The 26,992-nt window shown below is 42.3% G+C and overlaps 1 protein-coding gene across 1 annotated transcript in view; it reads left to right on the plus strand.

Moving 5' to 3' along the window:
* Positions 1 to 26,992, plus strand: part of HTR4 (5-hydroxytryptamine receptor 4) — a 203,494-nt gene that overhangs the window by 106,486 nt on the left and 70,016 nt on the right. The window contains exons 5-6 of the mRNA XM_067566509.1: positions 14,475 to 14,628; positions 17,798 to 18,366. Of these exons, the coding sequence (XP_067422610.1) occupies positions 14,475 to 14,628; positions 17,798 to 18,366 (723 nt within the window). The remainder of the gene's footprint in view (positions 1 to 14,474; positions 14,629 to 17,797; positions 18,367 to 26,992) is intronic.

The raw sequence follows: 26,992 nt of genomic DNA on the forward strand, positions 1-26,992 counted from the left end.
ATCCAATATTTGAAAAACAACATGTTATTTGTCCCGGTACAAATGGATGTAATAAACCCTGTGCTCACCTACAATGACAATCTCGTCTGAGAGAGACAAGAGGACATGTCTGTCTCGTAAGAAATGGAGAATCCATAAACAAATTAGGTGTGTCTATCTGTTTCCATTGAATGAGATTCTATAGAGATGAGACTGTTATTTATTTTGTAAAAGTCCCAGTGCCAAGAATAACAGCCATCAAGCTAACTAAGAACAAAGTCACCAATTTTAATGAGCAGATTAAGGCGTGGCTGGGCAGCTCCTCTGTGAGAGGATGTGTCAGAATAACCATCCCACCTATAAGAACAGCCAAAGTAAATCATATGGCAGTGGCTACTGCAGTCCTTTCCTGATAGTTAAGTTCCCAACACAACCGAGATGCATCAGACTTCTCTAGCCAGGTATTTAATCTTAGTGAAATGCAGATGAACTATTCTAAACTATCACAAATAAAAACGGTATGGAAGTGAGTCAGGGAAGGCAATTTGCCAGTCCTCTCTCCTTAAAGTAACCCTAAATCTCTTTTCTTCAGCCTTCTCCCTCTCCTTAGAGAGAAGTGATAGAAGATGTATTTTTTTGTAATTAAATTTATTACAGCTATTTAAAAAATGTAGCATCTTGCTACTGCACTCTCTAGTTGCTGCAGTAATTTTAAACCAGATTGGACAAAACACCTGAGAGAATGCTGCAGGGAACAATCCTGCATGATGGAAGGATAAACCAGAATGGCTGTATGAAGGTCTTTTTCATTACTAATTTCTGTGCTCTATGTGTCATGAGACTTTCCTTCTTCATTAACTACCATCATGTATACTGTATTTGTGTGTCACTCGCTCACCAACATCACCTGGCAGCTTTTGTTAAATCTGGAAATTCCCACACCCACAACCCATCTATGGTACAATCAGCAACGGCTTTCCAGTACACAGAACAAAGGCAGATTAAAAATCCTGAAACCATTCATGCTCCCAGGGCAAAATGATTAAAGACCGAAAGCACATTAACTTTCCCCTGTTCATGTCCATTCAAGATTTGAATATGAATATGGACCTCTCATCTTGTACACAGCTCTCTGATTAAAATGAATCCTCATGCTTCTCCCTCCACATTCCATATTAGGAGTTTGAACAGAAGAGCAAAGACTGCCATAGGACCTACCCTAGCATGCTAGGAACATGTGTAACTGTGTTTAGCGTGTAACGTGGATACAGGTGCAGTAGTAACCAGCATAGTCACTTTTAATACAGTGTCAGCTTGCCTTGCTCCGGAGATATTGTAAAAGCACGGCAACAGACAAAATTCCCATTGACTTCCATGGGGCCAGGATATCACCCCTGATGTTCATGAGAGGTCTAAGTGGCCTTAGATATTTTATGACTTTTGGTAGAAAACACTGAGATTCATAGATCCATTACCCATTTGACAACTTGGGGGCTACAAAGTACATTTTAGTCAGTATTTCTCTACTCTTAAATTTGCCACTACCTTGTTGAGACTATCTCAAGGGAAGTGTTCCTCCGTTGAAATAAAATAAAACTTAGATTGAACCATTTTACGTTGGAATGTGCAATTCTGTCAAAATTGGAAATCCTCATGAAATCAGGTCAGTTTATCTGGAATTTGGTTCTGAACAAAAACCCAGGAAAAAGTTCTGAAAATGTCAAAATGTCCCACTTTTTCAGAATGACTCGTTTTGATTTTTTATTTTGAAATTACTTTTCATTTTGTATTATATTATACAAAAAAACCCACTGATGAACCTCTGATACCTTGTGAAATATTATAAATATAACTATGATAATACAAAATAAAAATCAAAACAAAATAAAATATTTCAATTTTGTCAAAATGAAACATTTTGAATGCCCCAAACCAATTTTTTTTTTTGGGGGGGGGGGGGGAGGAGGGGGGAGGGTCCTTCCCAGAGATTTTTGTTCTCTCTCCAATTTGGAATGAAGCCAGATTCTGAAACCTCTAAATCCTTAGTGAAACAAAACTTCTGTCTTCCACACAGCTCTAGTTAGAGCAATGTTCCTTTACTTAATTTCTCACCAGTGAGTTCCCAGAGTTGAGGTTTAACGTTTCTTGGCAAAGATGTGGATGTTTAATTTATCATTTTTTTCCAAAATATTGACTCATGAAATAGTGTTTAGAGCTGCAAGTAGATGAGGTGATAGTGATGGATCGCAATTTAAAAATAACAGCAGCTACGTAAGTGCCAGAATTTCTGTCCAGGGGAGTATGACTCAGCCTAGCATCTAGGCATGGTTTATCATTGTCGTTTTGGCAGCCCTGACAGCTAGGTTCTGCATGAGCACAAACTATGTCCTGGCACATCTCATTGCACCTCTTTTCTTTTAAGATTCTCTTGACAGACGCACTTCTCTCGTTATTTTTTCTAGCTGTTGCTATTCCATTCATTCAGACTTCACTGGAGTATATTTTTCTAGCCAGTATTTTTTCTGTGATTCATAAGTCCCCTGCCTTCTGTTTTTTTTATAGGCACACATATATTTTTTAGGAAATATCATTGTTAATCTAATTCTCAGACTCCACTTTGGAAAGTCATTCTGTTGGTCACTTCAGGAAAGGGCGGAAGGTGCCGCTTTACAAGCTTTTATTCAATAACAGCTTATATCTCTTTTCATTATTGTCTCTGAAAAATACTCTGACCTCAATTCTCAAATGAATTTGGCAGTGTCTTCAGGTGGGGAAGCAACAGAAACAGATGACATGACCTTAGCAACAAAGTATAAGGAGCAGAGAAACGCAGAGACATGTAGATATTAGTACAATGGTCTCGGAATAAACTGTTTTTCTCAATGTGTCAGAAGTGCAACGTTAAATTGAATCCAGATTTTATTGCCATTGTGTTATGTTATTTGGTCATCTCTTTGTGCTGGGGAGAGATTTAGACCTGAATATTTATTTATTTATTGCAATTTTTATGTATACCTAACCACCTGCTCTAGATGTCTATACAATAAAAACACTAACATCACTTACAAAGAGACCAAGGAGAAATAATAAACTCTTTCAAACACAATTAACCTACCAAGACTAGCAATTAGCTCCTTCCCTATACACCTTTGCAATCCAACTCCTTCTCAAAAACTTGAGAAAACTGATGGGCCCTACATATCAGCAGACTTGGGCTCTATTGGACGAAAGAAGAAGCAAGTTCCAGGGTCAAAGGCCCTTTAATGAGGATGCTTTACCAGAAGCTGCCTCCTCTTTCAACCCAGGGATTCTTTGCCCACACAAGGAGAGGGAAACATCTGAGGAAGACAGAATCCAAGCTGTTCAGGGATTTATAAGTTGAAAACAATCCCTTCAGTTGCGCTGGAGAGTGAACTGAATGTCTGTGTAGATATTGTAGGACAGGTGTAGAGCTCTCTCCAGAGGAGGCACCACTAAGCAATTGGGCCACTGCTCCGCACTAGCTGAAGTTTCTGAATGGTCTTCAGGAGCAACTCCCTACACAGAATGCCCTGGTGGTGATAAAACCAGCAAGTCCTCACCTCATCTCACAGAAATGGTCTCAAAACTTCTCACTAGGCACAGATGGGGAAAAGCCCACTAATGCTGCTTGGACATCCTAGAGCAGCTGAGGATCCAACAAGAACCTCAGGTTGTGAACCTGCCTAATAAAGAGCAGGCGTACTTTCCCTACCAATGGAGCCAAAATAACCTCTGCCATCGCATCGCTTCAATGTTGTTTGGGCCTTGTCTCAGCCAGCGAAATCCTCATCCATGTCGACATTTCTGTTAGGCACTGGAGACATCATTTAGCTGCCCTGACTCAACATTTGCAGGTTTGCTATATGGCCTGCAGCGTAATAGACGTGTATGTATATTAAGAGCTAATGTTAATGGAATAGAAACATGTCACATAATAGCGGTCTCCTACTGCCAAATAAATGCTAAGGCAAAACAGATGCATCTGAAGAGTGTTGGAGCAGTAGAATGACAGATGCTCCTTGTGCCATGTACAAACGTTAATTAACATTAATGTAATGTTCAAACATTGAATTAACACAATCCCTTAAGGAGATTACGTTCTGGAGTCTTAAAGCGCAATTTGCCCTACAAAAAGTCAGTATTATTCAGTGGAATTTCTCCTGTTGAAGTTTCCCCCTTCATGACAGGTTGATTTTGAGGACTTCAAGAACATAGGTGTGTAAGCATGTATCTTTCTTTTACAGATGAGAAAACCGAGGCATAAAGAAGTCAAGTAACTTGCCCAAAGAGGGTGTGAGTGGCAGAGCTGCGATTACAACTCAGGAGCTCCCTGCACACCGACTGCTAGTGTATATCTCCTTCACAGGGCTAGTGAGAAAACAGCTTAGCCATAACATTGTTGCTTAATAGATAGAGCTTTTGGGAATCATCTAGTTTCTGCCTGCTGAAAGTGGATTATTTTTGGAGAATTATTTCCTTTTAAACATTTATCAGTGAGTAATGATCAGGCACTCAGCAATCTGACGATATAGCACGTTCCACTATTTAAAACTAGTCTATACATTCTCTATCCCCTTTCCAGCTACAAATGAACCCTGCCTCTTACAGAATTCACCTGAAGTACAACCAGTGTGAAAAGGGAATGGAAACTTTGGGGGGTGGGGAAGAGGTAGAGTAAAGAAATACCATTTACAAGGGCGTGAAAGACATGTTATGTAATATTAGAAATCTTCCATAATAGCATTCAGCTCTGTACTTTCTTTGCTCTTTAGGAAAATTAATGCAATGGCTGCAGAATTCAAGGGCTGAAAGTATAAAGAAAAATAACAGCACAGATGGTCATGGCACAGCCTGAGGGAAGCAATGTCCTTTACTAATCTTTACAAAACCCCTAGATATATGATACATTTATTTTGCTGCTTTTGCTGCCAATTCCCTCCCCTTCCCTGAAGGGACTATGGTGGAGTCTTCTGTCTCCATTTGGCAACATGCATTTGTTTGTATTAGTAGCTAAATTTACCCAGCTCCAACTGACTGTTCTCTTTGGGAATATTCTCCAGAGTAATTATCTTGACATAGGAGGTCATTATTTTTTGAACAAAGGTTTTCATTTTGTTAGATGAAATCATTTTTGGACATTTTCATTCTCAACCAGGAATGGACAACTGCTTTATTTGGAATAGAATCATAGAATCCTAGAAGATTAGGGTTGGAAGGGACCTCAGAAGGTCATCTAGTCCAACCCTCTGCTCAAAGCAGGACCAACCCCAACTAAATCATCCCAGCCAGGGCTTTGTCAAGTCACACCGTAAAAACTTCTAAGGATGGAGATTCCACCACCTCTCTAGGTAACCCATTCCAGTGCTTCACCATCCTCCTAGTGAAAAAGTTTTTCCTAAAATACAACCTAAACCTCCCCCACTGCAACTTGAGACCATTGCTCCTAGTTCTGTCATTTGCTACCACTGAAAACAGCCTAGCTCCATCCTTTCTGGAACACCCTTTCAGATAATTAAAGGCTGCTATCAAATCCCCCCTCATTCTTCTCTTCTGCAGACTGAACACGCCTAGTTTCCTCAGCCTCTTCTCATAAGTCTTGTGCTCCAGCCCCCTAATTATTTTTGTTGTTATCCACTGGATCTTTCCAATTTGTCCACATCCTTGTTGTAGTGGGTGGCCCAAAACGACGTAATACTCCAAATGTGGCCTCACCTGTACTGAATAGAGGGGAATAATCACTTCCCTCGATCTGCTGGTAATGCTCCTACTAATGCAGCCCAATATGCCATTAGCCTTCTTTGCAATAAGGGCACACTGTTGACTCATATTCAGCTTCTTGTCCACTGTAAATCCTAGGTACTTTTCTGTAGAACTGCTGCCTACTCAGTCGGTCCCTAGTCTGTAGTAGTGCATGGGATTCTTCTGTCCTAAATGCAGAACTCTGCATTTGTCCTTGTTGAATCTCATCAGATTTTTTTTGGCCCAATCTTCCAATTTGTCTAGGTCACTCTGTATCCTACCCCTACCCTCCAGCGTATCTACCACTCCCCCCAGTTTAGTGTCATCTGCAAACTTGCTGAGGGTGCAATACTGGGGGCTATAGTTTGTTTGCTTTGCAGGGGAAAGGGGGGAGCAGAGCGGTTCTTTTAGTCAAAGATTGAAGAATCTGGTCATTTGGGGGCCTCATTCTGACCTCACACCTCTGTGAAGCCACTTAAGTCAATAAGAGTGATCCAATTTTACACTGGCATAAATAAGTCCAACACTCTGCCTTTTAGGTTTCAAATGTTAGCAGAACTCTTGACTCAAAACTTTATCTTCTCCAGAATTTTTGTAGAGGGTCGTGTAAAATTTTGTTCTTTACTGGAGTAAAACAAACAACCCCCCTGCAAATGCAAAGAACGGTTTTCTTAAGTAGCAAGATTATTGCACAACTTGTGACCTGCAAAGAAAACATTTACTTGCCACAGGCAAGTGGGAAAGAAGAGTTTTCCAATGAAATTGCTCTTTCTCTGAGCTACAAGGTGGCTGCATAAACCCGTGCGCTTCAGATGGAGTGAGCCTCCCAGGAATTTCCTGGCTGTTGGGCACGAGGGCACAGTTAGCAAGTGATGATTAGTCCAGGTTATGCTGTGCCTTGGTGTATTATGCTGACTGAATATGGTGGCTTCTTAGGATAGTGTGGAAATAAATTGCTCCTACCCTGCTATATAAAGCAGATCTGAGCAGACAATACTGACATAGAGGGTTGTTCATATGCATTGCACACAGCCTGCTCGTATGTGGCTTGGTGTATTATAGTTCAGAGAAAGAACAAACAAAAATGACAGACTTTCCACCCTCTCAGGAAGAAACTACTTCTTTTCCCAGAAACTTTATGGGGATTTTCGTTTTAACTGATTCAAATGGAAGTGCAACACATTTTCCTCAGTCTAACTTGGTTTTTCTGGGTTTCATAAAACATGTGGCATATGGACAGTGTCTGATGTGTTGTCATGTACCTATGTAAAAGATTTAAAATACAGAGACCACCCAAGAGACCCAGGTTTCCTAGCAGAGTTGGATATGTAATTGTCTGACTGCTGTATCTAAGGAACTACCCACATCACAGTACATAAATATGCACAGCTCAAACAAAATTGTATTGGAAACCCTGGGGATAATTTAAAGTGGTCTCCTAGGGAAAAATTACCAATTAGGTAATTATTATTATTAATTGTTTGTATATTAGTAGTGCACAGCGGCCCCATTCAGGACCAGAGCATCACTGTGCTTGGTGCTCTACAAACACAGAATAAGACATGATCATTGCCCCCAGGTGGAAATCCACCCTATGCCCCACAAGGATCCCAGATGGCCAGAGTCACAAATATGCTGAAACCCTTCATTTTCCTTTCTCCCTTCTGTGAGCCTAGGAGAAGGTGAAGGTGCCTTTGCAGTAACTAAAGCTGCCATCCAATGAAGATTGGTTTAACTATCAGGCATTGTATTTTCATTTGGTTTTACAGGGCTTTTGGGGCAAAAGTGTTTGTGGGAGCAGAATGACTCCTTCTATATAGCTGAAATAATAGCAGCATTCACCCAGGACTTTTTATTAGTCATTTTCCATGGCACAGTCTTGGGCCAACATGACAGCTTCGGGGTTCTGCAGCAGACATTCTTGAAGAGAAATGGGGGGCATTTCCCTTTCTATTTCCTCTTCCTCTTCACCAGTCCTCTCTGCTGACTCCTCAGACACACACAGTTTAATGTTAGACAAGCTGTCCATGATCCTGCTTCCAGGAACGAGATCTATGTCTCCTCCATGTGGAGCTCCGAGAGCTGTTAGGCACAAATATATTGTTGATATGGGACATCTCACATTTCATCATGCATTTATGTCTGCCTCATGGCCTTATTTGTTTGGTAGCCAGCCAGAAAAACATGAGTCCCACAGGAAGGAATAGGACGTTTGCTCTTATGACATTTTGACTTTGTGTGTCTCATATTTTCTCTTGGGTGCTCAGCTGACCACGGCAGTACCCATTAGTTATGGACACAGGAATATGGCAGATATTGCCATTCAGGATCAGACTAGTGGTCCAGCTAGTCCAATGTTCCATCTCTGACAGTGGCCCATACCAGCAGCATCAGAATAAGGTGAAAGAAGCCACCGGACAATTTATTTAATAAACTGCCCTTTGGCAAAATTTCTTCTTAACCCCAGGTAGTTAGTGATTGGCTTATGCCCTGCTGCATGAGGATTTATTTATAGTTCTCATCAATTGTTATGGCCATGGTACAGTGACTGTCAGCATACCTTCAGAATTAGAGAGACAGTGTTCTCGAGTGGTTAGGGTGTAGTTCTGGGAGCCAGGAAGTCTGGCACCAAATTCATCCCTGTTGTAGCCAGACATTGAAGTTAGGGAGGAAGTCAGGAGGAAGAGCTCTGTGGAGCTCAAAAGCTTGTCTCTCACACCAACAGAAGTTGGTCCATAAAATATATTACCTCACACACCTTATCTCTCTAATATCCTGGTACCGACACAGCTACAGCAACACGGCATATCCTAAATCTGTGGCTACTAATGTTATAGCTGACATGATTTTTATTTACGTGAAAAAATATCTGTTCAAATGGCCAAACCAGTGCATATATGAAATACCCAGCTGGTGTCAATTCATGTAGCTCTGTTGACTTTGGTGAAGGTATGCTAATTTACACCAGCTGAGGTTCTGGCCCAGCGAGTGCAAGTTCTTCACTCCGGGGACTGTGTCTTTCTTTGTGTTTGTATAGTGCCCATCCCTCGCTGGATGCTTCTGTTCTAAGGCTGTCACCTTTATGAAGTGGCCTTCATTGATACAAACAGGCTGTTCCTCCTGTTAGTCCAGTAGAGTTATAGGATAGGGAGCTGGATTTTTTTCTGTCTCACACATCGACTGCAAAATTGTTATCCATATTCTGGTTGCAGAACCTTTATTATAGATGATGATGATAAAGAGACAGAAGGAACCAACTTGACGTTCCAATCCTAGGTGAAGTGTACAGCAGTGGCCATTGGGGGGAAAAAAACCACATTTTGACACGTACATAGAGAAATATTGCTTTGGAATGACAGAGAGGGAAGAAATACGAGAGCTTATGATGTTATTTTTACAGTCATAATTTTTATTTGAATGGCCCTTTAATAACATGCACAAGCCAATGTAATGCTGTCAGCTGCAGCACAGATAAAGGTTCAGAAAGCTAACAACTGGAACCACTTGGATGAATGATTTCTCCAAGTTGGTTAATTTGGAAACATTTCCTGATGATTTCCTTATCTGTTTGCTACTCCTGATTCAACATGTTAATTGCTAGAAGGATTTTTGAGTTCTCTTTTTCTCGCTCTCATTTATTTATTTATTTTCATTTTTTTACCCTCTCTGCAAAATACACACATTCTGCGCAGCCTCAGCAATAATTTGCTATAAAGCTGCTTCTGCTGAATGCTACAAATGTCCAGCACTAAACAGCACCTTCCAGTAGGGGTCTCTTCAGGCACCAAAAACAAAAAGTATCCCAGTCCGTGTCCCTGGTACTCAGTGACACAAGGGCTGTTGTAAATGGTGCCAAAAGTAGAACCATTTGTTTCAATAAGCAATAAATGACTTCACTGGAAATGCCTGTTTGAACTCAGTGATAAAACAGTTTATTTCCTTACCACAGAAGTACACAGAGAACGGAGGAAAACCCAGCCTCAAAAAGCTACAGTAAACACGGAACAAGATTATGTACACTGTGTGATTATCATAAGACCTGTGTTTATCACAGAGACACACAATGCATAGTCAGCCTGTGGAACTTGTTGCCATGGAATGTTGTGAAGGCCAAAAGTACATCTGGATTTAAAAAAAAAAGTTCAAGGAGGATAGGTTCTTCCCTGAACTTCAAACTGCCAGGAGATGGGACTGGAAGACCGGAAATGGATCATTCCAAATTGCCCTGTTCTGTTCATCTGAAGCATGTGGCATTGGCCACTGTCAGAAGACGCAATTCTAGGTTAGATGGACCATTGGTCTGAACTGGCCTGGCAGTTCTTATGTAAGGAAGTATTTATTTTGTCCCTCTCTAACGCTTATATTGACCTTCTGTCTGTTTGCAAAAGCCCTCATTTCCTCACACCATGAGAACAACCTAAAGCTCACACCAGTCCTTAGCACTAACTCAAGACCCACTCCTGGCAAATTAAGGCCCACCAAGACTATCTCCTATTAAGGTAAATTATCTTGATTTGCATTTACACTAAGGCCCCTTTACACTGTAAGTAAATAAGAATCAGGCCGATTAGCAGTCTTTCCACTAACTCTAACGGGAATTGGATCCAACCCTGGAAGAGGGATATTTTAGACACAGTATATCAGATCTTGGAAGAGAAATCTTTATGAAAACCATCTCTGAACATGCATGGCTTATGTTATCTGTGTAGTTGGTAATTGGGATGGAATGTATAGAAATGTGATTTTTGTTCTCTAAATCTGGCTTGGTGTGTCATGTGCAGTCAGGTCAGGGACTCTCTCAGTGCGGTGGTACAGTATTCAGTGTGTCTTGGCCATTGCTATTTATTATTGGCACATTTTAGGATGATGCTATTGCACTCATAAAATGGACAGTTACAGCAGTCCTGCCGTGAGGCTCTTCTTCCTGTGCCTCCATTCAGAGATTAGGCCAAATTCAGCGCCAAGCCTGACACAAAGTAAGTCTCTTTGCTGGCAGACAGACGTCGTTTGCTCCTATTTTTAATGACTCCTTTATTCTAAGGCAACTTCTTTGATGTGGTGCTCTCATCCAGTGGGTTCCCAGATACCATCACTAGCATTGCACATCACTGCTTCTGAGCTTTTGCAGGCCAGATCTGCAAAATATCTTCCAAACCATAATCGTCCACTCCATATTAAAATACATACAGCATTCCTATAGTTAAGTTATTTTGTGTAAATATTTAACCCATGTCTACACTACAGGGAATATAGCTGCATAGCTATGGTGTTGTAGCTATGCTGGCATAACCCGTAGTGTAGACACAGCTTACAGCAATGGAAGGGTTTTTTCCAACGCTGTAGGAACACCACATCCCCGAGTGACGGTAGCTAGGTTGACAGAAGCATTCTACACCTGAGGTTAGGTTGCCGTAGCTACAGCACTCAGGTGTGTGGATTTTAAGTGTACATCAGGCCTTGCACTCTTAAGACAGGCTCTCTTGCACTGCCACTTGCGACCTGTCATTTGTGTGTCTCGCTGACCCACAATCACAAAACAGCATGTTGCCAACTCTCATAGCCAACACCACATCACAGGTGTGGAACTACTGTTCCCCATCATGACCCAAGTTTAGCTGTTGCACTGCTGCTGTCTATAATTTCATGACACAAACTTTATGTCCTGCAATCCCTTTCCATATGATTTTAAAGATCATTTTCCATCAGAAGTCTCTTGTTCAATTGGTTGTCTGATCCAAAGCCCATTGAAGTCATTAGGAATCTTTCCTTTGGCTTCAGTGAGCTTTGGATTAGGCCCTCCAAGGGGATTGTTCTTTCCCCACATATCCCTACTAGGGTGCCAAACATGGTCAGAGCAATTCATTTACAATAAAGCCAAATATTCAGGGATAGATTTTATGGTTTTGGTTTTGGTTTTGTTTGCATTTTTTACTCAGCTCTACCCTGATTCTGCTCCTGAGTGTGCCACTGATTCACTCTCTGACCCTGAACTACTCACATCTCCTCTGTGTCTCAGTTTCCCCATTTGTAAAATGGAGACGATACTTACAATTAACCGCCTTTTGTAGAATGTTTTGAGACATTTGGGTGGAAGACGTGACATAAATACACATTAGTATTATTCTACAACCCCAATTAACTTAACTGACGATGATCCAGTATTTTTAGTGAAGAAACACATTCTTGGCTTTAATTAATGTTGGTTTCTCTAGTAAACTATATAGCTGGGCTGAGGATGGAAGTGAAGGCTTTCAAGATTTTGAAATGTGGCTTCATTCCAATTTGGAATGAACACAGAAAATTTCAAAATTTTCTGTGAAGGAAAATTAGAAAAGAAAAGAAAAGAAAAGAAGGGTATTTTTGATTGACCAAAATGTTTCAAAATATATGCAAAATCCAAATGAAAATTCATTTCAAAACAAAAAATCAAAATGTTTCATTCCAGTAACATCAGCATGGGATGTTTGGACATTGTCAGAATTTTTTTTCTGAATTTTTCTCCTGACTGAAACTCTGGAAAATTGACCGGATTTCATGAAGTTTTCCGACTTTGACAGAGCTGCATATTCTGCCAGAAGATGGTTCTGTCAAAGTTTCTCTGACCAATTTTAGTGAAATATGCAGTAAAACCACCACTATACCATCCTAGCAATATGCCCTGTTACAAGGTGATGCTTTCTGCAAATGCTGGGTCATGTCTTTCCTACTTGCCAAGGGCTTGTTGTAATCCGGAGGACTGTGCTTTCTTGAAATGCACTAGAAGACATCTCAAGTCATTTTCAGATGTAGCTCCTCCTGCTATCACACCTTGATGTCACTGAGCAGAAACACCCCCCAACAAGTTGCTCCCACAGTAGCATCCTGGCAGGGAGCACAGCAATCTGAACATTTCCTTTGCCACCTAGGAATCAACTATCTCTCTCCTTTCCCCCATGGGTAAGTTACTCCATAATTGTCTTCCGCAGGGCTTCTTGCACCTTACTCTGAAACAGTTGGTATTGGCCACTGTCAGTGACAAGATACTGAACTAGCTTGATCACTGCTATGATCTGATATGGCAATTCCTATATTCCCCTGAAGGTCATCTTTCCCCTTTTCAGGCTGGTAAAGAAATATGTGTTTAGTTAACTCAGGCTGTGGAGCACTCTTCTAAAGAGCTATCAGATCTGCTGGATCCCTAGAGACTTTAAAAAAACAAATTGAAAATGTTCTCATCTGTGGATGCTTCCAGTATGTGAAGTGCATGGTTGACGTATTAAGGGAGATGCAGTTTTATGAGCAGAGCTATCTATCACTTCACACAAAAAGTCACTTTGCAAATGTGCTTACTTCATCTTACCTAATATGGTCACGGAAGAAATTGTTTTGTGTTGCCTGAATATTCAATTTACTCTTTATCTATTCTCATGGTGAAAGAAGCAGCTTGGGGACTTTCCTTGGTATTGTGGTTATATTGCCCTCTATCAGCTGAATACCTTTGCAGTCCACATCCCAATATCTATATACTGACACCACTGCTCTAAACATGGCTTTGGTTTCTCCCACTCCATCTAGTATAATCCAATCAAACTACAGAGACCTCTGTAGTGAAGCAGCGTGGATAGAATACTTGACTAGGGTTCAGGTAATCTGGTTTCCATTCCTAGCTCTGCCAGTGATCTTGGACAAGTCTCTGTGTCTGTTTCTCCATCTGTAAAGTGGGGATAATAATCTTGGCTCACATTTGTAAAGTGTTTTGAGATCCATAGAATCATAGCAGGGTAGGATTGGAAGGGACCTTGAGAGGTTATCTAGTCCAGTCCCCTGCTCTCAAGGCAGGACTATGTAATAACTAGACAATTTTCGACAGGTGTTTGTGTAACTTGGTCTTAAAACCCTCCAGTGATGGAGATTCCACAGCCTCCATAGGCAATTTGTTGATCAAAGACCAACAAGATCATACCAAAGATCAAGACCAAAAGATATCATACAAGACCTTTTATTAAGAGCAAAGCCTGTAGGATCAGGCCCAGCATAAACCTGCAGTGTAGAGGTATGGCTGGTGCACTGCTTTGTTTATGGGCACATACTGAGATCAAAAATTAACTTCAGGATGTGATGATGCCTTGGGAGTATTTTTAGGCAGATAGTAGGTAAGTTCTCTTGAGCAGATGGGTAATACCAAGTGACATGTAGATTGTACAGAGGGCTAGGATTTAGTCTGCTACTCATCTAGCTAAGTGGGCCCTGGGCATGGCAAGGCACCCTTTCCTGCCTCAGTTTCCCCATGTGTACAGTGGAAATAATGATACTGTTTTGTAAAGTGCTTTGAAATCTGTGAAAGAAAAGTGCTGTGTCCTGTTATTATTATGAATGTTAAATGCACATGGGGGAGTGAACAGAACTTAAATTTCTCAGAGAATATCTCTGATGGACAGAGAATGGAAAATAACTTGCCACTATCTTGCTCTGTGTCTTCGGACATGTCACTGCATTGCTCCGTGCCTCGGTTTCCTCACCTGTAAAAGAAGAGATATTGACTTTCCCTCAAAGTGAAATTTTGAGGTTTCATTCATTCATGCTTTTAAAGTGCTTTGAGAACCTTGGATGAAAAGCAGCTATAAAAAAGCAAGAGATTCTTTCTGTTTTTAAAAAGTGGAAGAAAAAGGTTGGATAAAATGTCTTCTTGTTTTGTTTTGAAAAACCCTGGAATGATCTCCATTATTCATGAACAATGTCTCTCCTTCTCCTTTTAGGTACTATGCTATCTGCTGCCAGCCTCTGGTTTACAGGAATAAGATGACACCACTGCGCATTGCTCTAATGCTTGGGGGGTGCTGGACTATTCCAACATTTATTTCTTTTCTCCCTATCATGCAAGGCTGGAATAGCATTGGCATATTAGACTGGGTGAGTAATAACTATGATTCCCATTGCTTGATGTGAAGTACCTTCTGTGGTTGCAGCAAAGGTGCTCTCCTCCATTCCCCCCCCCCCCCTTTCAATATCAGTGTCCAAAGAGACTTAAGGGAGGGAGATTTTAAATGACAAATTCAGCGTTATTTCTGTAGAGGTTTTGCTGAATGCCTGCTGTGGAGAGGAGGCCTTTGCTTTAGGTCCAATGGGAGACCTGCCTGAGTAAGAACAGCAGGATAGGATAAAATCTAGGGAAGGAGAAATCTGTATTTAGAAATCATGGACCTGAACATAGGATGTGCTGAGCTGCCTCCTCACCACTGATTTCCATGGGACTTGAAGGCACGCTATGCCTTTCAGGATTGGGCCCCTAAGGAGCATGTCACAGAGATAGTGGCAGCTCTAGCTCAGAAATGTAGATGACGGTTAACTCACCGTTGCTGCATATGTGCTTATTAGTCAAATGGCCTTTTGAAAGTGCCACCTAGTGCCCTGCTGCGGGTGCCCAGCCATTCGACGACACAAGCTCAGTTTACTGTGCATGAACCTAGCACACTTTTAAATGTAGCATTTCCCTTTTTGTGGGGTTTCCTGCAGAAGGGGATGATTTGACTCTCTTTATTTATAATGACCCGCTATAATTGTATGACTGATAGTTACCCTGAGCGTCAAGGCTATCATAGAATGAAAAGACCTGTAGTTATCCTGTAAGTGAAGACACTGAAAGAACTTTCATCTCCTGCAACAGGAAAATATTTGTGCTGCCCAGGATTTTCAGAACTATCTAGTAATTTGGAGTGTCTAGTCTGAGATACCTTAAAAGGGCCTGATTTTCAGAGGGTGGGTGCTCAGCACCTTCTGAAAATCAGGCTCCTTGAAAGTCTCTCCAGTTGGGCACCCAAACACAGAGATGCCCAGAATCCCCACTCACTTTTGAAAATCTTGGCCATTGAATCTGACAGTGCCAGCCATACCTCAGCGGAGCGCCCAGTAGTGGAGTCCATCTCCTATGGGAACCAACTGTGCATGGACAGCTGGGATTTGAACTGAGACCCTGGATGGCTTGAAGGCCTAAGGTCTAGCAAATGATCCAAGAAGGGTGCTACTTCTCTTTTGTGCTGGTCCCACCAACACTCCAATCTCAATGTAGCACTGATGCTGACAACTGGGGTGGGGGGGATGGGTTATTCAGTTGGTAGTTAGTTTTCATACCACTCCCTTTGGCTTTATTTTCAGAACCTATTTAGTGGGGCATAGGACATAAAAGCCATAAGTCACTCTCCATCCTGCCAGTGTGTAGATGAAGGAATCAATGGTAATAAAAAAAAATAGAGTAAAAATGTCCCATTTAAAGAGGGCCTGGGATTAGTGTCTTATATGTGAGTCTCAGAGCAAACAAAATTGGAAACCCTGAGAGAAGGTTTGAATACTTGTGTGCTCACTTTGGATACCTGGGGCAGTCTGTCAAGTGAATTGACTGGGTAATAATGTCAAAAGATTCCTCCAGCTGGACTTGGGGATCATTTAAGGAGTCTTTTTTTTCTTACAGAAATCATTTCTTCTCATATTGATTTTTTCCATTGACTTCTCTGCTTGTGTCCTTCCAGAAAAGATTCCGCTTTTATTTCTCTGCATCGACCCTTTACATATCAGAGCACAGTCTCCCACTCCTCCTAATTGTGTTTAAATTGATTCTTCACATAGTTTACTGGGTGCATACTGGGCAGCACATAAGGAGAAATGGGATAACTGTTTCCATGAAGCTCAGACATGACTGTGTGACAATACATCATAGCTCCCTTTTCGTCACTTTAAACCCATGTGACATTGACCATGGTTTTAAAGTACAAGATGGGGTTATTCACATGCTGTCTTGTCAAAATCAGTGCAGGAGAGAAAATGAGAGGCAGGAGTACTTCTCACACAAACACAGGCATTATGTGATCAATGGACTTGATGCTTCAACTGTTCTGTAGCAAAAATTTTCTCCTAGAGGATTCCCTTTTTACCCCCAAACTCACATACTTCACTTTCCTTCTTTTTCCTCCATTCTCTTGCAGCTTCTCCTTTGCCAGTGGTGTATGGGGTGGCCCATGGGCCAAATGCAGCCCTCTGAATTCTGTGTTACAGCCTGAAGCTCCCCTCATCTTTACTCTCACAGTCTGCTTGGCTCAAGAGGGAATATTGCACATGGACAGGAATTCTCTGTGGGCCATGCTTCCCTAGTAAAAAGATGAGGTTAGCTGCAGGCTGCTCCATTTTCTGGAGAGCATGAATTTCATTCAGGCTCTTTTCTTGTTCCCAGCATGGAGCTTGGCTGGGCAAAGTTTGGACATCCTTGCTTGAAAATTGGATACAGGTGGATAATGTATAAATAGCAGAGAGTAAATGGGTTACTTTCCCCTGTTTCTGTCTGGGGTTGTTCTTTTCCATATATATTCCTTGGCCTTTTCTTTAGGGAGGGAGTGACTATTCTATAGCCAGGTTGAGAAGATCTCTGGAGTTGCGACACTAACTACAGAGTAGTAGGGCTTAAGAACTGCAATGCAGCAAATTGCATAGGGATGACCACAGAGTGCATGTCTACACTACACACTAAGCCTGGACTCTGACTCAGGTTTGAGCCTAAGACCCACTTCCGTCCACACATAAATCAGTCTGACCTGGGTCAGCAACCTCAAAACCTGGGTGCTAGGACTCTGCTGGGGAGGGGAGGGTCAGAGTCCCACTATGACTCAAGTCCAAGCCCTGTCATTTTGCAGTGTGGTTGTAGATCAAGCTGCAGATCCAACACAGAAGGTCTGTGTAGTGCAGTGTGGACACATCAGCAAGGCTGGGAGACCCAGGTCCAGCAATTGTAAACCCAGTTTTTACAATGCAGTGTGGATGCTCATGTACAGGACTGGAAACACCAAATCCACCAACACAGGCCCCATGAACCTGGGCTTTGTATGCAGTATAAATGCACCCAGAGAGAAGATAAGAGAGAGAGCAGGTGGATGAGACAGATACAAGAGATAGTAGAGAGATGAGAGAGATAAGAAAAAGATAGAAGAAGAAGCTGGTGGAGGAGTCGGCACAGGAACCAAAGCAGAGATTTTTTGTCATCAGAGAAGCTGTGATAAGCCTCTTTTGTTCTTTGTCCCTGTTTTTTTTCTTTCAGATACAACAAAGACAGTTCAACAAGGCTTCCAACTCCACCTACTGCATATTCATGGTCAACAAACCCTATGCCATTACCTGCTCTGTGGTGGCCTTCTACATTCCATTTTTGTTGATGGTGCTGGCCTACTATCGGATCTACATCACAGCCAGGGAGCACGCACGCCAGATCCAGATCCTCCAGCGCGCAGGGGCCCCCACAGAGGGGAGGCAGCACCACCCTGACCAGCATAGCAGTCACCGTATGAAGACTGAGACCAAAGCTGCCAAGACCCTGTGTATCATCATGGGGTGCTTCTGCTTGTGCTGGGCCCCGTTCTTTATCACTAACGTCGTGGACCCGTTCATAAACTACACTGTACCTGAGCAGCTGTGGACAGCTTTCCTCTGGTTGGGCTACATCAATTCAGGGTTGAACCCCTTCCTGTATGCCTTCCTGAACAAGTCTTTCAGACGTGCCTTCCTCATCATTCTGTGCTGTGGGGACGAACGATACCGAAGGCCTTCCATCTTGGGACAAACTGTCCCCTGTTCCACCACCACTATAAATGGATCAACGCACGTGCTAAGGTGAGTACTTCTCAGACACAGCAGAATACTCTGAATCACTGAAAACAGTGGTTTCACTGTTGTCAAAGGGCTTTTATTGAAGGGCGGATTTCTCTTTCTGTCAGGGCACGTGAAGGGTTAAATTTCCAAAAGAGATGCAATAGGAGAACCTGGAAAGGTGCTTGTGCACTGCAAAAATCTGGATTTGTGCCTGCCGGGGTGTGCGATTCCTTGATTTATGTGTGCACAGAAGAGGTTTTGCAGGTGCAATAGGCAGGTGAACATTTTTGTAGGTGCATCTGAGTTTAAATGTTTCACCCCAACTGGTCAAAATAAGCACCACTGAGATGCCGTTTGCTGAGAAAGGAGACCATAACCTTCCTATGCTCTATGATTCTTTTCTTTAAAATCCCAGTAATTTCATTTTCTGGATCAGTGCAAGGGGCCTACATTCTCAGGACAGCGCATTCCATGGCATGTCATAGTGATGGTTTACCTGGTGTTTTTTTGTCATGCTTATTGGCAGCAAATGGCCTCCAGCTAAGGTATTTTAATAATGTCTCCATTATAGCCAGTGGATCTAAGCTGGGACCAGCTGTCTGCACTTAGAGCTAGGAACAGATAAGGGATCAGGACCCTGCTGGGCACTTAAGATTGGGAGCGGGATAAGGTAGGCTGGTGAAGATCAGGCATATCATGCTTTTCTGCTGGAAGAGCAAATGCTGTGTGAAAAACAGCCCTCATGGCTCCCTGGGTTGGGGAAGTGGGTGGATGAGATATATGGGGGAACAGGAAAATCAGTGCTCCTCAATATGTCAGGCTGAGCTCCTCATATTCTCTGATGAATGAGGATGAAAGCAGCATCTCCAAAATACAGTGGTGTGGTTACTTGGAGGCTAGTAATGAGCACACTCAGCCCTGGTCTCTAACTCCCAGAGTTTGATGCCCAGGTGACTGTCTTATCTACAGCCTGGAGGCTCAGTTCAGAAGCTGAACTCTCCCAAAGCGAGTTCCATCAGGGGATTTCTCTCTGACATATTTTTATTGTAAACATCCATGTCCCCTTGAAATGGACTTATGAGCTATAACGGATGGGAGAGGGGAATGACTCAGCATAGTAACTCATGTCAGAGCACTCAGGAAGGCCTTTTTTAGGTCTCCAGGCTACTGACAAGGGTTTTTAAAAATATCTTCTGCTGATTGAAATTGGGTTTCCAGGGCTGAGCTCCCTGCACCCTCGTTCTGTAATGGAACCTTGGCATTGAACCACTCTCCATACTCTGTATGAGCTGTTATTTATATCAGAGCGGTGCTCTCAGGAATGAGCCAAATGCTTCTCCCCGGAAGGAGGATTTACAGAGCAGTCGCACTGTCCCTGGCATTGCTCATTTTGAGGCATCTCTCCAGCCCACAGTAAGCAAGTCAATAATTTTTCTGGGGTTTACAGCCGTGGATGTCGTAAACATGTCATTGAGAGGGAAGAGACTGTGGTCCTACAGTAGTGCTGGATGGTGTTTCCCTGTTGTGAGGCTCAGTGTTTATGAGACCAGTCACTCCAGGGACTAGCCAGTAGCGCCACTATTTAGAAGGTGTAGTATTGGGAGGACCGCACAGTGGTCCGTAGAGGAAGGGAGGGAGACCTGTGTCTAATTTTAGTCAATGGGTACTGTCACTGTACCTCATTGGGTCACATCTGAGGATGCCAAATTCAGGACAAACTGCTGAGAAATAGGGCAGATTCACCCCAAACTGGTGGTTATTCCTCCACTAGATATACCAAGCCAGTAACAAAAGTAAACTTCTGTCTTACCACACTGGTTAACAAGAAGTCAGCAATGCAGTCTCCTTAGGCATTCCAGACATTTTCTCCCCACCCAGACACTGGACTTCATGTGAATATCAATTTCATCACATTTAGGGTCCTCTAATCCCAAGAGATCAGCCACATAGCCTGGTCAATATAGAACTCAGATCTTACCCAATAAGCATGCCGTTGCCAGTCCTTTTGTATCTAATATCTAAAGGTTTATTTATAAGAGAGTTAAGATGGTTAAGGAAGTCATATACATGCAATCATCGCAAAGTTCTTGGATCAGGTTTGTAGCAGTGATGCTAAAGACTGCTGGCTTGTAAACTCTCTGGGAACTTCCAAAAGATTTGAAGGTCCTCAGTCCATAGACAATGTACTCCTTTTAGTGTAAACCCATAATCCAGAAATCAGAGCAGGAAAGAGGCAAAATGGAGATGCTTCCAGGGTCCTTTATATCTTCTCCCACGTGGAGGGAATGCTCTCAATCTTAGTTTGTGGAAAATTACAGGTGGAAGATGGAGAGTCCAGCATCACATGAGCAAGTCACATGCCCTTGCATGCTTTGATGACTCACAGGAGCAGACATTACTCATATTTTAGCTAAAGCTTCCACAGGAAGGCTCACTGGGTGGGGACAAGCTTCTTCTATGACCCATTGTGAGAGCTAAGTGTTCTTTAATGGGCCATCAACTTGAATAGCTCACTCACAATGTGCTGACCAGACTGCATGTGAATTACCTGGGTATTACCCCAGGACAGATATATTTGAAATACTGGTACATAGTCAATATTCATAACTTTAGATACAAAGATGCATATAAATAGGATAATCATACTCAGCAAATCATAACTTTTCCATTGACACCTTACATGATATACTTTGTACAAGATTTGTTGCCATTATCTAATGGCGGCAATATTAATGATATATATGGTTATATTTTGATCATGCACCCCCACAGGTACTGAGATCTAGCACTTGACTATCAAGCATAGAAGTCATAGGGTCTGCAGTACACTTCCTTCCATTCTTCAATGCATATTGATTTGAGTTTGGGGAAAACGGGGCTGTGAAGGAAGCTCGTCATGATTGGAGGGGATATGTTGCTTGTGGTTTTCCTAGCTCCAGCACTGAGCACCCCAGTCAGTCATCACAATGGCCTCTTACCATCAAGCTCTTCCTGGACATAGCTGTGTCCAGCAGCTAGAGAGAATGGTCAAAACCATTCCCCGCAGAGCTAGAACAGCACACAGGATCAGCATTGGCTGGGATAACACTGTACAGCTGGAGAAGGCTAATGGGTTATAATAAAGGGGATTTCATATTTTAGCTGTGGTCCCAGCACGGTTATTTCTGTTTGCAGCCTTCTCTACCTGCATCCCGTCTTTCCCTTTGTTCTCCCTCTTGCAAGTCCCCCCAATATGTACATGAATGGAAAGTATGAGAACCACTTGCCTAGGTTTCCTGTGCTCCTATGATTCTATTAGACTGAACAGAGCACTAGTAAAATGCCCCATACGGATTAACTGTACATAGGGCAGGAAGATGGGCCAGGTGATCTTTAAATCTTTTTCACATTTACCTTCTCTGACTCTGATGGCGTGTCATAAAAGACAGTTTGGGGGTAAAATTGTGTCATATCTCTTTAGTGTTTTTGTATAAATGCAACTCAGATCATTTCTCATTGGCTCACCATCTCTCAATACCTCCCAAGCCCTGCTTAGCATTACAGTATTTAGATGCTTGCTTCACATTGCAGGTTTCCAGATCTTCCCCCTCGGAGGCTGGAACGATCAAATGGGGCTGCTCAGGATTGCCTGCTCTGCACATCAGTCCTTCAGAAACCAATTCCTTTTTGGCTTCCTCAGCTTCCTAAACTGATGAGGGAGGTGTTAGTTATTTCCCCAGGGTGGGAGGGTGGCATACATTTATGCTGTTAGCAATTTGCGGCTTAAGAATGGAAATCAGCCTAATTATGATCTTCAGCGGCTATTCTTACCTGAAAGCTTTTTTTAGTTAAATTGCATCACCACTTTTCTTATAAACATAAGCACATTGTTATCAGCAAAGAAAGAGGATAAATTCAGTGGGCTACATTCTCTCAAGTTGTAAGTTGCACCTCCCTTCAGCAGCCTGGTGCCCTTGCACCAAGAGTTTTTCACTCAGCAGGTGGGTGTTGACACTCTCCGATGGAATTTTCTGCTGGGTGGGGGCAGTTCTAGGTTATGTCCCAGGCTTCAGAGGAGCCCCACTGGAGAAGATGCTCAGGGGACGTGCTGAATCAATACACTGGCTCTCTCTATCCTGGCAATGATCCTTCTGTGACCAACATCTCCCATTTATGGAGATCTGACAGTCTCTACAGATCCCTCTGCAGAGGGGAATGTCAACAGCTTTGTGCATTTTACTGGACCCAGTGATGGCAGAAGTAAGAACAGACCCTTTGCTGAAACTGGGGCAGAATCCTTCCTCCAAAAATTCAGGGAGTTTCAGGGTTTGGTTAAACGGAATTAACTCATTCAACCCAGTAGGGAAGCAGGAATGAGTGACAATGTTCATGGGAATGGGTGTCTCATATACATTGGATGCCCCAACCCTCAAGAGGCTCAGAATCTTCATTGGGTCACATTGTTCTCTCCCCTCCCAAATCGTTTTACTCTTGCTGAGTATTGTGCATCTAATGTATTCCTAAGGAAGACTGGAGGTGCCAGATGTAATGGGTGCATTTGTCTTCGTTTAAGATAAGACGCAGACGCCGTTCTGGGATGCAACTGACTTTTAAGAACGTTTTTCCATCGAAGAATGCAGTGTTTTATTTTTCTGTCAACATTAAGTGTCAAAATGTTCTGACAGTGCCATTTTAGAATTTTTCACATTTAGTTAAGAAGGAAAAAAAAAGAACCCAACACCCTGAGGATCAGAGAGTGCTAAAAACACTGTAATGAGAGAGGAAAAAGACTCCTTCACCAAATACAAACTGACACAATCGGAGATGGATTTTATTGCCTTTTTTGTATGTGTGTGCACTCATGAAAGATATTGCATTGTAATATTGATTGAATTTCTCCAGGGAATAGGCACAACCTAAGCAGAGACAGTGCATGTCACTCTGACCATATCCTTAACCATGAATCAGCACTTGAAGGTGCCCGCAGACTTAGCGCCCATTCAGTTCTTGATCTCTCTGCCCATCAGTGTCCAGGGCCTCTGTCCATTGCGACTTGAAATGAGACCATCAAGTTCTTTTTTCCCCAAACACACTACTGAATAGCTAGTAGATGGAAACAATTTTCAATCACAACTAGAACTGTGTGCACAGAGGGGAAAAAATTTCTATGCAAATATTCATTCAGCTTTGAAAGTGCATTTTGATTTGATCAGATGTGCAACCTTTTGGGGTTTGCTTTCCACAAACATATGAGCACTTGAGTTTTTCCAGCACAAATACTCCTCCAAAGTGCATTTTTATCTTAATGTTTGAATTTTCACCTAAATTAATTTTGAACTGTACTTTCAATTATAAAATTCAAACAGTGTTGGTGAAAATTGTGAATGATGAGGTCTGCAGTCATGTCTACAATGTGGAATTCACACTATATTAGTACTTTACAATTAACATCATTTACTTGAGTTATATAATTCATGCTGTAACTTGAATAGCTATCTGATTGTGATATTTGCAATTCACAATTCTAGTGAATTGCAGATTGGGAATGTACTCACTGAAAGAATTAAGGAGTAATTTTAAACAATGAACAGGTGTGGAAATTTACAATCTGGTCAGCTCATGAAGAGAAAAAACTAAGTACAGTAATTAATTATGAAAAACATGAATTTCTGTTAACTATAGCATGCAAGTGATGTTATGAACCATGAGGATGAAGGCAAAGTAGAGTAAGCACATGAGAAATTCAATCTTCCCCTTGGAATGCATTGCCAGGGTGTTTCATTGCTATTACTAAATTTCATTTTACTGCACACAGAATACCAGAAACATGCCTTTACCAGGCATAATCTAAACATTTCTATAGTCTGTACAGAACTGTTGATATCTGTGGTCTTCCTGCATAGAACAAGTTCCAGCATTTGCCATAAGTGCAGAAAATGGCTGTATTGGTCAGAGCTGACACATGCCTTGAAAGGATTCAAGGAGTCACTTTTGTATTAGGAGAGCTGATGAAAATAAACTGATAAGCGTAGCTCTGTCAGGAAAGATTAATCAACTGCACACGACTATGGGCACAATGTGTTTCTGAGAAATTGTTGTTAGAGAGCTGGATGGCTGTGTTGTCACTAAACTGTGCTATTTGTTTGGGTTCATTATCAATCACTAAGATTTGTGGGGAAAGTTTCTTTTTTTAAAACGTGTCTTTGAAAGTGCTGTGTGAGTCAGGGATGTAATTTTTCATGATTGCAGTGATTTCAGGGTTGGTCATGCAGTCATAGTCATTGAGTTTAAGGTTTGAAGGGACCACCAGATCATCTAGTCTGGCATCCTGTATATCACAGGACACAAACTCCACCCAGCAGTGGCGGTGCTAGCCCATTGGGGGCCCTAGGCAGAAATATTTCCCCTCCCCCCCATATTAATAAAAAGTGAACAGGGGGCCCCTGGAGCTGCTCAGGGCCCTAAGCAATTGCTTAGTCTGCTTATTCCTAGCACTGGCTCTGCCACTCAGCATCCATGCACTAAACCCAACAATAAATAAGATAATAAATAAATAAATAAGAGCGAAGTGCTACAGCCCACAGAGGATGAGATTATTACATACCACAGGCAGAGAACACTAATGGGACCGAGGTGCACAAATGCCAGAGGCCCCTGCAACAGCAGGGAAATGATTAAGTAAAAATCCAAGCAAGTGACCCACACCCCATACTGCAGAACAAGGTGAAAAAACCTCAATGTCACTGCCAATATGAGGGGGGAAATTTCCTTCCCAAACCCACATATGGCGATCACTTAGACCCTGAGAATATGAACAAGAACCAGGCAGCCAAGCACCTGAGAGAGAGCACGTTCAGTGCCACCTCAGATCATGGGCCCTTCCCGTCCAGTGCCCCGTCTCCAGCAGTAGCCATCTCTAAAGCTACAGTGGAAGGAGACCAAAAAAAAAACAAAAAACCCAAAAAAGCCAGAATACATTGGGGAAAAAATCCCTTCCTGAGCCCTGCAGGTTTCTTTGTATTGGCATTGTCTCCTGGATGAAGCTGAAAGCACCTTGTCCACCAAATCACATTTTCTGATGACAGTTTGTATTTCATCCATTAATAGCCAGTCAGGTTTCCCCATCACTTCCCTCCTCTGCCCTTGTCCATCCACATGTACTCTCCAGATTGGGATGTTCAGACCTTTATCCTGGTTAAAGGGTTTGTTTTCTGTGCTTTAGAAAATGGCGCAGTTCTCATTAGCAGTTCTTGGCGTGCATGCCTCTTCACTCCTCTTCCAAGTTCATTGTGAGGGGCTGGAAGCCCAGCTCAGTCCCTGATCATTCTCTGTATGTTGCAGTGTTTTATCTGATGGGAATGAGTTTTCATTCTGGGTGCTCAGTCAGTCCCCTTCTAAAAAGCATGAGCATTCCCATCACTGCCAGTGTCAGATCTGCACATCTGCTTTCCACTGGCAGGTTTGTCTCCTGAGTCTGTTTTCTCTCATTACTGTCACCATTACTCATTCCCATATGTTATCCAGACTCCTTCATTGTTCTTCCAGGACTAGCTGCCCTAATCCATAGGAAACTTGGTTCAGATTCTCAAAACTGTCTGGGGATTTTGCTATGTGACTCCCATTGAAATGAATCATCTAACTGGCTTTGAAACTCTCATCCCTCAACCTTGGATGCCTTCAGACTCCTTGGTACTCCTGCATCCTGCTCTGAATACCAGTAGGTGTTCTGCTATCTTCTCTGTTGTGGAAAGGGAGGGTGAACGGAAAATGGGAGCTACCTCACCCCCCACATACATTCAGCTGATATGGAGATTCTGAAGTCATCTCTAATGCTGTGACAGTTCAATAGGACGTGTGGTGATAGTTTTCACACATGATTTTTAATGCTTTATGCTTCCACTTAATATCAACTTCTATCAGAGGTTCTCAAGGCGCTTTAGCGAAGGTATGAAGCCTCAGACTCAGATTGTGAGATTAGTATTCTCATGACAGACAGGTAAACAGACACAGACTAGAGAATAGACTTGCCCAAGGTCAACATGTGAGTTAACGATAGAAGAGGGAACAGAACTCACATCCCCTGTTTCCCAGTTCTGTGCATTAGCCGCACCTTCCTTCTCCATCTAATACACACTCATGCTATTCTTCTTCAGCACTGTTTGGACAGAGAACATATAAAAAGGTTTGTATTCTGGTGAGCTCGGGAGGGATAAAGTGATAAATCCATCAGTTTCCTTGAAGAAAAGAAAAGAAAAGAATTTGTCCATCTCTTTCCATCTCCTCCTCACCTATTGCTGATCTTGTTTCTCTAAGCCAACCAAAGTACACATTTTCCCTCTCATAAGAGCAAAGGGAGAAAGAGAAAATGCAGGCTGTGATGGTAATCAACCATTGGCCCTTATATATACAAAGTAAATAACCCACCCCACCCCTTTCTCCACTCTCAGAGCAGCAAGGTTGTACAAAACTCCTTAAACCCCATGCAGAAGATGACTGGGCTCAGTTAATGCCTAGCACTGTTCTGTAGCCTTATCAGTTCCCCCGGAGACCACAGGTAATTGTTCTATAAATCTGAAGTCGTCTTCATTCGATGCTTCTTTTCTGCTGTTTTTCCAGGTGATCTGTTGTCACCAGTTTCTCAGGTGTCTGGATTTTTAAAGTTTAGTAA

Source organism: Emydura macquarii, unplaced genomic scaffold (genome assembly GCF_026122565.2).
Source record: "Emydura macquarii macquarii isolate MOO-44397 ecotype Brisbane River unplaced genomic scaffold, CSIRO-AGI_Emac_v2 contig_2768, whole genome shotgun sequence".
NCBI classification, from domain to species: domain Eukaryota; kingdom Metazoa; phylum Chordata; order Testudines; family Chelidae; genus Emydura; species Emydura macquarii.